The following is a 10,797-nucleotide window of genomic DNA, read 5'->3' as shown; positions in this document are numbered from 1 at the left end:
ATGCTTGCAGCTTGGCAGGGATCTTGAAATCCCACTGGGAACTGCCCCAGGGTCTTGTTTTTCCTAGCCTGTGGTAGCTTTGCAGGATTGTTAAGGACACGGTGTAGCCCCCACAGCCTCTCATTTCAATGTTGTGAGGCCTAAGGCTACTAGCGTCATTAGGTCAAGGAAGATTAGGTTGTTTTTCCATACTGGTACTGGAGGACTACAGCTCCTGTGGCCTTGCAGAACTGAGCCAGAGGCTACAGCTGGTTGCATTCGCTGAATTTTAAGATTTAAGCTTTCTTTGCTCTACCAGAGCTTTGTCCCTACTTTGTGTAGGGCATGTTGAAAATGGAAGCAGAATAAGCCCAGGTCCAATTGTTCTCTTAAAACTTTCCCTTGTACTAGTGTGATTAGTTTGCAAACAACATTATTCTTTGGACTGCTTACAAGAATCTAGTCTAGTGCAAGAGACAGTTGTATTCACGTAGTTTATTATACTTGAAATAATGTAATTCCTATTTGGTCTCATCCAGAAGTGAAATTCATATATTCCTATTAAAAAACAGGAACTGTAGTAGAGGCAAGTAGAAAAGTGGGAAAACTTGAACCGTCTTCTGGAGTGAGCACAAAAGAGATTGTCAGTTATGATGCAGTATATCTTCGGAGTGTAATATAAAAGCAGCTTGGGCTTCTTTGAAGGGCTAGTAACCACTGAAGTATATTCCTTGCATAGGCACTGCTGACAGGAGTGTTTCTGCCCCCAAGGCAGTGTATCTGGGATGAGAATGTTAACCAGAAACCCACTAAGTTTTGCCACATTGGTGCACCAGAGTTCTCCTGTGCTATAATCAACATAGCTGTGATTAGCACCTTTCCATCCTGCAGAACTAGCCTTCAAGCTCAGGCTGGATCCTCACCTCAGAAGTTCAGAGGGTTCTGGTTGCTGTTCAGTGAGAGGAGGTCAAGGAATATTTGTGTTGGGGATAGAAGAGCATGTAGTGTGGGTATATATCTGCAAGCTTGCCTGGCTCTGAGCAGAGGTGCTCACTGGGTTTAGGAGTGCATGGTCCACCATCCTAACAGGAGCTGCTTTTTGGCTCCCTGCAGTCAGTGAATGGATGGAAGAAATAAGGTAGGTATTACGATTTTCACTGCTGAGTTGGAGAGTTCAAGAGCTCAAAAGTATCATCCACAACCTGCCAGAGGCAGTTCTCAAGTGGGAAGTCATTGTCCACCAGGTTCACCAAATAATAGTTGTCATGGATGTACTGGATGATCATGCGAGAGGGTGACTCCTCTTCGTAGAGCTTGGCCCACTGCTCAATCCACAGAGCAAAGGCCTCATCCTGCCAAGGAAAGAGAGATGTTTGTAGGGGTGTCATGCATGTTTTATTCTACCTCACATGGGAAAAACTGCATCACACATGCCCGGCAAGCCTGGGGCTGGTTTCTTCTCAGTAAATAAAAAGGGCAAGAGCTGAGCAAGGAGCATCCTGCTTTCCTGTCAGTGGGAGGTGCCCCAAGCATAACTGTTCAGAGCTGAAATGAGGCACGCTTGCAGTAAAATGGCTCAATACTGCCCCTGTGCGTGTAAGAGGGGAGGGAGAGCTACTGCTCAGAGCTCTGGGGACTAGTACAGCAACAATGTACTCCCCAGCCCCTGGGTACAGAGTTTCTCTGAAAAATTCTCAGTGGAGCAAAGCTCCACATGCCCTGGAGGGAGCAGGAGGAATGATACCTAGACCACGGCAAGCTAATGTCACAACAGTCCTCAATTGCAGTAAGTGTTATAGACTGAAAATAAGCCAGACACTCTGAATTTCCAGGGTATCACAACAACATATCCAGCAGCAGGAAGGACTCACCTTCCAGGAGAGGAAGCTTACAGGATCCACTACAGTGGGCTGGATGATCTCTCTGCCTGGGAAGATGCCCCAGGTGACAGCATTGGGTTGTAGATCAGGAGCATTGGTGATATTCTGGCCCTGCAAAGAAAAGAAAACCTTTGAAGCAGCTGCTGGAGGAGGGATTGAGTGAGTCAGCAAGTACATTTATCCTGTCCTTGTTAAGAGATCAGATGGCTGCTTCGGGTCACAGCTGACTTGTTTCACTTCCCCCCGCCCTTCACGTTGCACTTTGTTCCTGGGGATGTCTGAATCTTTGCTATTTGCCTCTCTCCCAAGGTGGTGAAAGTATCCTGTAACAGCAGCCTACCTTGACATTGACAATGTGGTAGTTGACCCGCGACTCATATTTCTTCAGAACTTTGAGCAGTGCCGTGACAATCTCATTGGAGGTGAAGAACTCTAGGTAGGCCTGTGGGGATGTGGAAGAGGAAAGAGTAAGAGCCTTAACTCAGGGCAGAGCTGGGACACAGAGGCAACCAAAAGAATGGTTGTAGACTGTGCTGCTTAGAAACCAGGCAGCTTAAGACTTGCACGTCCATTTCAGAAACATGCACTACAAAGGAGACTTGAGCAAAGGGCAAACCAAATTAGTAAGAGTTGGGGGGGGGAAATAAAAAAAAGGAGAACAGAGGTAACAGCCCAAGAGCAGCCAGTTCAGGAAAGCTACAAGCTTCTTGTTCTGCACCCGTGTGAGCAGACAGGCTGGGATATGCTCTAGGCACTGTAACAATAACTGCTGGGCCTGGAAAGCAGCCTGTGCCAGAGTGCTTGGAAGAGGCCTGAGCTGGACTTCTGTTCTGTGTGGTCCCCCATGAACAGCAGTGTCTGGCCAAGGCAACCCAGTCTAGCAGGACCAGAAGTCTGGGGTCTCAGCTGGGCTCTCCTTTGTCTTGTCTCATCTTTTGTCCAGTCCTCCCTGTGAGTTTATCCAATCTAATTCTGTAGTTGCCCTATCTACTGCTGTTCTGTGCTTGGCTGCTCTCAACAACTGCTTCCCCTCCCCCCGTTTCCTGGCTATTGTGTGAGATGATGGATTTCCCCTCACCTCAGGGGAATCTTTTTTTTTTTTTGGAAACATAACTGCATTTACCATCTGCTCATTTCATGGTTTCAGCAATTTGAATCCCTTTTGAACAGAGCTGCTTTGTTTCCTACTATGGGCCACTTGCCTGGCATTTACCTTGACACAGGAGATTCCTATCACAGCCATTAGTGGCAAGGCTGTAGGGCCTGAAAATGCATGACAGTAGGAGGCAGACAAGGGAGATAAGACTACCTGCAGGCCAGAGAAGTAACCTAGCAGCTGTCTGAACAGCACAGCAGTAGTGCTGTGGTAGGGGCAATTGGTGGAAAACTCTGCCTTAGAGAAGGACAGACGGAAAAGTTAAATAAATACCCTGTTACTACCATGAGAAGCTGGATGGTAGAGATACTACCTCATTGATTCCTATTATTTGAAAAAAAATAATTGCTTCCTGCATCACTGAACCAAATCAGCTGCAGTGTGCAGGCATATTTTTATCTAAAACTTCATAGCTCTGCTCTGGAAAAGTAGTTACCACCAATTACTTGCTAACAGTAAAAACAATAAATTTTATGTGGGAGAAAACACCACTTAGTAAGCTACAGAGTTGACATAATCTGTCTCAAGTCACCAAAGGAGCTTTGCATTGCCTCAGCAAGACATAAAGGGATAAAGAACCAGCAAAGGTATTATTTGGGTGAAAGCCTAGGACCTCCCTATAGAACTGAAACCAAACCTAGCCCAGAATAGTGCAGTACCTTTTGGAAGACATAACCTCCGCTAGGTCCCCAGCCTACAATGGGATCAGTGGATGGTTTCCCATTGATGTTTGGCTGGGAGTTGATGGTCAGAATTCCTCGTCTGTTCACCTTCTCCAGCTGCTCCTTCAGAAGGTTGGTTTCAGTAGCAAGAGGGTCATCATTCCAAGGCATACATGTAACCTACCGTGAGGAGAGAGGATGGCTCAATATGTGCAACAATCCCTTTTGTTTAGCAGCTGGGCACTGAAGGAATTCAGAAGTGCCCTAGTGGTCTTGAACACTTCTGCCTGAGGACAGAATCCCCATGTTTGTTTCAAGGGCCAGGGTATTCTCAACTTTAAGAATGATTTCCATAGTCAGTGCAGACCTGTCTGTCTTGTCCTACTGTGCCCTTTTATGTTGAGCCCTAGCTCTGGCTCCTGGATTGCCTGTGGTAAAGGTATGAACTTTAGCCCCCTTCTCAGCAAGTCCTTTTAGATAGAAAAGTGCCAATTCTTGTTTAGAAGAACAATGTGATACCAGGAGCAAGAGGAAGGAAGTTCTGTTGTCTGTGCCACACTGGCGCTGGGTCATCACTCACCTTGTGTCCATTCTTGTTGGGCTCTCCGCTGATGTAACACGTGAAAACCTCAAAAACGCTTTCCTCACACGTCAGTTCTTCTCCCCACATCTTCAGAAGCTCCTCCCGGGGAGACTTGCTCTTCAGGTAGAAGAGATAATAGTCCTTCAGCTCCCCAAAGGCTGGAGAGGAGGAATTACCCCTGTAAGCAGAACAGATAAAAGATTAAGAGGCCACTTAGGAAGACGCACCAATGTGGTGATGCAGGAACACAGACACCCAGGAAGAGAAGCAGCCACCTACAGACCAGAAGCCTCAACGTCTTGATGCCGTTCTCTTCACCTCATTCAAATCCAAGCAACTGGGGACTGCTTTGTTAAGAAAACATCTCATCTGCCAGGCCCAAAGCATGCCTAGGACACCAACTACAAGGACCAACTGTTCAGTACCACACCTCTACCTCCCTGCCATTATAGGCTAACAGCTTACCATCGGCCGTTAGGGAAATCATCCCATTCTTGAGTTCGATAGATGTAGCTCTTTGGCCTGGAGGCCCAGAAGATTGGCCGAACATCCTCAACTCTTCTCTTGGGGTGAGCGCTGACTGCCCAGGGCAGAGGCCGCCTGCACAGAAAAAATGGAAGCTGAAGATCTGTTGATTGTCCTGGAGAATTGGCCCATGGAGAGAGCAAAGAACAGGGGATGAGAAGAATTCTATTTGTCAAAAAGTAGAACAAACCTCTTCTTGCTTTATGCAAAAATCTTTTCCCACTCAGTTCCCTCACAGATGCTGGGTAGGTGTCTGTTAAACGCAGAACTAACACCTGAGATAGGATGAGGTAAGGGAAAAGCGCTGTATAGAGCTATTTTTAACAAGAAAAGTTAACCCTTTTCTTTTCCTTTCTCTTGCCTATGGACTCAGAGAACCCATTCCCTATCTCAGCTGTAGAGCACCCAGAAATCCACAGTGGAAGCTTACAAAGCACCTAGCCTTCAGGAGGAGTACTGGGAGTCTTTAAAAAGAATGTTTTTTCCAAGTGGCAGCCCTTAAAGTTTAGGTTTTAAAGTTCCAGAACAGGCTACTTTAAAGCCACATGATCAAAATTCTTCTGTCAGCTGCCTGCTCTATTCTCCCAGCTTTTGTCAGAGACCTGCAGGAAGGGTGAATTTCCAAATGCAGAAAGATACTTGAAAACAGCAGAAAAGAGATGCCAACCCACCCACCGCTTGTGCCTTCAGCAGATGGAATGTGTAAGATGAACTAAAAGAAACCAGCATACTCATCTCACCTGGGGTCCTCCTTCCAAAGGCCGAGACGCTTAAGGACTTCAGTAGTAGCCACTTCCCGATTGAGGGTGTAAAAATGGAGCCCGTGCACCATGCCACTGTCCAGCAGCTCCCGGCACATGGACACTGCCAGCTCTACCCCATAGTTCCGGATAGCCGCATCGTTATCCTTGATAGGTTCGATCACATCTTTGATTTCTTGAGGCACTTCCAGCTTGGAGAGCTTCACCAGCTGGCGCAGGGAGTGGTAACCCTGGATGAGGATACAGAGGATTTCAGTCTTTCCAGACCCTTTTCCTAGTAACACAGGTATTTCATCTCAATTGTGTAGCAGGAGACTTAAAATTGGGGGCTTCTGGATTTTGTGCTCCCAGGCCTCATCCCTGAGATGGTAATGCAGCCTGGTTATGTCAGTTGAGGTTATTTCTTCACGTCTCTACTCAGTGCCTGAGCCCAGCATGCTGACGATGATAACTAACAACTCAAGAATAGTAGACTGTTGTTCTTTATATCCCTCTTTGCTATATGGACACAGAAAACCTTTTAAGCTTATGCCTACGACTTTAATTTGGCGAACCACCTACAGATCTATCACATCTAGAACCCTCACTTCCCAGAAAGTTCTGAAGGGTATTTACAGACCTCTCTTAGGTCCTGACCCCAAAAACACCTAACGTTCTTATTGCCTCCCCAAGCCAGAATTATTAGATTTAACCTGTATGGGGAAGATGCCAGGAATAATGGGGCAGGTGATGCCAATGGCTTGACAGTCCTTCATGAACTTGATAAAGGTTTCTGAGCGGAAAAAAAGCTGCGTAATGATGAAGTCTGCCCCAGCAAGAACTTTCTCCTTGAGGTGCTTCAGGTCTGACTCATAGCTCTCTGCTTCAGGATGGCCCTTTGGGTAGCCTTTGGAAGAGGGGAAGAAAAAAAAAAAAAGCCAAACCCTGATGGTCAAGACAATGCAATAGAAATTAAAAGTAGCCAATGTGATTGTGCTGTCATTTACACCCCAGGTCCAGAGAAGGACTGCTGGGCTGATATCCCCATCTCAGACCCTACCTCACACTCTGCAATGGAAGATATATACCTGCCACACAGATGTCAAAATAATCGTCAAATTCATTGCGAATGTGCTTAACCAAGTCCACAGCATAGTTGAATCCATCTACTTCTTCCTCCCATTCCTCACCAGCAGGATCTGGAAAGAAAATAAACCCAGTTCCTCCAGCTGTTATTTCTTCGTTTTACCCAGAAGTTGAATGCAGCAGCAACACAACCTCAGCACTATGCATTTTAAGTGCTCTAGAACAAAAGGATTCACCTCCACGCAATGCCATGATGTTCTTCAACCCCAGCCGCTTGGCCTTCTGCAGATGGCCTGTGATGTCATCCTTGGTCTGGTTGCAGCATGTCATGTGCAGGATGGTCTCCAGGCCACAATAGTTGACTGCAGTGTTGGCAATAATCATGGAAGATGTTTCCTTGTCAGAGCCTGGGTCCCCTGCAGGATGCCATGTCACATCAATGAAGAGCGGACCACCTGCTCCCATGCGGTCAAACCTGTGGATTTTAGAGGTGTGTTACCTTACCAGGTAAGCAGACTCCCTTCTTTATGCCAGGGATATTTTGCTCACTGCTGGAATGCCATCAACAAGCAGAGAAAGCTTGGATGACAGCAGTAGGAGAGACAAAGAAAAGTGTTGAGCCAAGAGTTTATTCACATTGGCCACTTGCTAAGGATAGGCATTATTTAACACTGTATGAGGAAGGGCTTAGAAACTCTTGAAGAAACAAGCTGAGTTGTCTCTGTAGAATAAATTTCCTCTCAGCATGCTCTGTTAGACTGATAAATCTGATAGACATTCCATTTGAGATGGAAGGCTATGCCAGAACCTTCTGTTCCCAGCTGTAACTCATACAGGCCACAAATATGGAAAGATGGACCAGATCTCTGTGTGTTCCCAAGCGTGCCTAATGGGAAAGACAAAGGCACCCCTAGCTTGTTGCCCCCCTACCTTGTTGCTCTCCTGCTCCAGGCCAGAACACAAGCTTCTGTTTAAAGTAGACCTGGCAGTGGCACGCAGCAGTAACAGAAAGAATTACAAAACTTCTCCTCCAGGTTCAGTACATAGTGGCTCCTGGGGCTTAGGCTCCAGGAGAACCTTTAGTGCTGGTGGAAACTATCACCATTCATTTAGCATGTAGATGGGGACACCACTCTCAGACTAAAACTGTAGTCCTTAGTAATACAGAGGCACAAGCCACAGCAGCTGGATGATTGTGAAAGCAATCTTTCCAGAGACTTGCACACACTGCCCATAAAATAGTATTTTCTGTTTTAAATAGGTATTTGTCTGCTCTGTTGTGCCCTAGTACTTTGCTTGAGCATGACAGTGGCCTTGTCCCATCTTCAGAGCTTGTGAGAGGGAGAACAGTCTGGCACCCTCAATAACCCCGCTATGACACTTAACTCTTCAGGGCCTCCAAGGAAGATAAGTTACCTGGTGTCCATTACCCTCCTCAGCAGGAAAGCACAGCCCCATTACCTGCTTCGTCACCTGAAAGGGGAGACAGAGCACGGGGCAGAGCCTGCCTCATTAGCTTTTCCCCAGCCCTCCACCAAAGACACTTCATCTGTCCCCTCTCCCACCCCGCAGCCCTCACCTGGAGATGAGATTGACCGCAGCATTGGCTGTGCGTGGAGGGAAGAACTCCAGGGAGAACCACCTGTCTCCAGAGTCCTGCCGGCGGCGCATCTTCTCCCGCAGTCGCTCATGACGCTCGGCATCGAGCACGGGGGTGGAGCAGCGTGAGCTGTCCTTGGAGCTCTCGCTCCCGCTGCTGCTGCCGCCATCGGACTTGGAGCTGGAGCTGGCACTGCAGGTATGCTGGGTCTCATTGACCATGGTGAGCTCTCTGGAGGAGGGGAACACAAGGAGCACGGTGTGTATAAGGCAGGATAGATCTCTGCTAGGAGTTAGCGCTGGGGTGGGCAGTAGATGGCAGCAGGTAAAAGGAAGGTTATGCCAAGACCATCGTTAATCATCAATCGGCTTCTTTTGCTAGCCCTCTCTGTAAGCTGCAGTGGGGGTTCTGCTGAAAACACAAAATGAAAACAATCAATTTAGAGCATGCTGGAAGGAAATAAACAGAGCAGTTAACTTCGTGCCACCCTGATGCACCTCTTCTGTGCCTGCTGGGTCAGATTTGGTTCTCAGAACAGTCAGGTCAAAATCACTTCTGTCCTGGCTACACCTTAACAAGCCACAATGCCCACGTGCATCAGTTGAGGTCATCTTTGATCTTGTGGTCTTGGGCTGGACATGCCAGCAGACTTTTTCAGCTGCCCCTTGGACTGTATCCATCTTCACAAAATCCCATCTGTTTGCTCCCAAAAGTCAGTGTTTCTTTACAATAAGGGCAAGTGCTCATGTGGCAGGTAGACAAGAATGCACAAACTATTCCTCCGTCAGGAAAAAAAGAAGAATCCAGTCAGGAACAGGGCACCCTGACAAATTCTATCTTTTGTTTTGTCTTTATGGGCAGCCTGTTGCATTTCTAAGCTTTAGTCATTCTCCACTAGACACATCTTTTCCACAGGCATTTGTCACCGCACACACTCAGCTATTTCCTTCACGAGGTACTGTGCTCACGTTCCTTTCCTCACTGATTGTGGCTGCTTGGAAACAAGGTCAGCAGAGACCATTGCTTTCTTCTCTGCCTTGTGAAACGATCAGCTGTACTTGTTTGGCTTTACAGAAAGGAAAACAGCACTGCAAGTACAAGTGGGTCTAGGACACCCAACTCCATTTAGCTCCCTGGGCCATAACTGCTTGATATTTGCTCCCAGAAGTGTTTCACCCGATGCCTTGAAAATGAGGTAGTGATTACAGCTAATTAGATAAGAGCTGCCATAAAGTTTGGATCCGCATTGTTTGCTTATCCAAGTCAAAGCTTAGACTTGTTATGTAATGACAGCCTGCTGTTTCCCAGTGACATCGGAGGCTATTTTGGAGGAAATTGTTGCACAATCTAATGCACATTTTGTCCTTACAGGAACTCTGAGGGTCTGGGTCATCCAAGCAGACTTTGAACTTTTTTTCTACTGTTTACACTAAGCTGGCAACCAAGCAAAAACCCTTTGGGAGAAAGTCTACTTTTACCACCTGGGGACCTCTCCAGCTGGCAGGAGATCAGAGAAAGGAGTGCAGGGTTCCTGGGGCCAAGAGAAACCTGGAGTCTCAAATCTCTTGTGTACCAACACAGCGGGTCACAATAAAACCAGCAGCTACTGACAACTCCAAAAGCAACCTCTGGCACACCGTTAACAGCCTGCCCACAAGCTCTTTCAAAATAAACACGCCTGACACCCACGTGGCACTAATCTGGGGAATTATCTCAAAGCACACGGTGGCGATCAAGCTAGCGGGTCAGAACTGAGAGGAACATGCTACAACCCCTCAGGTAAATCAAAGACCTTGGTTCTGCTACTTGCAATGCAGCACGCAGGAAGGTTTGCTCAGTAAGGTTTGCTCAGTAACACCTCTATGCAGCGAGGCTTTCTCTGGAGGAAATCTCCTTATCTCGGCAGCAATCTAGAACCACAAAGACAATAGAAACGCTTAAAGCGTTATCTACAAGCAGCCTTGGGAACAGCTTCCTTAGCCTCACGCGCATCAGGGACCTGCTCGGAGAAACTCACAGCTGTCGTAAAGAGAAAAAAACCCCTCAGTAAGCAGCAAAGGCAGTTGTAGCACACATAAGACGGGGGGAAACACCAGCAGCTGGGGGACAGCGCTCCCCAGTGACCCCTCTGCCACCGGCTGGGCTCGGGGCAGGGATCCGCGGCGCAGCACGGCTCCACCAGCCGCGTTTACCCCATCCCCGTGGCACCCCTTTACCTCCCCTCAGGACATTTCCCACCCCACAGCCCGGAGCTGACCCCCCCCAGAGCTCCGCAGCGCCTGCGGGGGCCCCACGCGCGCAAACCCATAGGGCTCCGAGGCACCGAGCCGTGCGTGGGGGCAGCCCTAAAGCTGCTGAGCCCGGCGGGACGCCCCCTAAAAGGGCAGCACGGCCCCTATAGGGGCGGAACGAGCCGGCCCCCCCCGTCCCCAGGGCCCCGCTCACCTGGCGGCGGGGCCGGGCGCTGCGGCCCCATCCCGCGGCACTTTAAGCGGGGCCGGCGGTCACGTGCTGCCCGGCGCTTTCCCTTACCCAACATGGCGCCGCGGCTTCACTTCGCTCCCCTCCCTTTCTCTCCCTATTCCC

The 10,797-nt window shown here is 48.3% G+C and overlaps 1 protein-coding gene across 4 annotated transcripts; it reads right to left on the bottom strand.

Moving 5' to 3' along the window:
- Positions 1-459: 459 nt before the first annotated feature.
- MTHFR (methylenetetrahydrofolate reductase) lies at positions 460-10,786 on the bottom strand. 4 transcript variants are annotated; one of them, XM_068658201.1, is made up of 12 exons: positions 10,657-10,786; positions 8,191-8,442; positions 6,848-7,086; positions 6,614-6,724; positions 6,239-6,432; positions 5,526-5,776; positions 4,726-4,860; positions 4,258-4,438; positions 3,675-3,857; positions 2,200-2,301; positions 1,851-1,970; positions 460-1,331 (listed from the first exon to the last, which is right to left on the bottom strand). In XM_068658201.1, exons 2-12 carry the CDS (start codon positions 8,430-8,432, stop codon positions 1,134-1,136), a joined length of 1,956 nt encoding a protein of 651 aa, XP_068514302.1. In that variant the 5' UTR covers positions 8,433-8,442; positions 10,657-10,786; the 3' UTR covers positions 460-1,133. The 4 variants fall into 4 exon arrangements, with proteins under 4 accessions (XP_068514302.1, XP_068514300.1, XP_068514301.1 ...); XM_068658199.1 differs by having other exon boundaries at positions 8,191-8,622; positions 10,657-10,767; XM_068658200.1 differs by having other exon boundaries at positions 8,191-8,619; positions 10,657-10,766.
- Positions 10,787-10,797: the final 11 nt, after the last annotated feature.

This window comes from Anas acuta, chromosome 22, assembly GCF_963932015.1.
Source record: "Anas acuta chromosome 22, bAnaAcu1.1, whole genome shotgun sequence".
In the NCBI taxonomy this organism is placed as follows: domain Eukaryota; kingdom Metazoa; phylum Chordata; class Aves; order Anseriformes; family Anatidae; genus Anas; species Anas acuta.
Note: the sequence above shows the minus strand (reverse complement) of the source record. Positions and strands in the feature narration are given on the sequence as shown.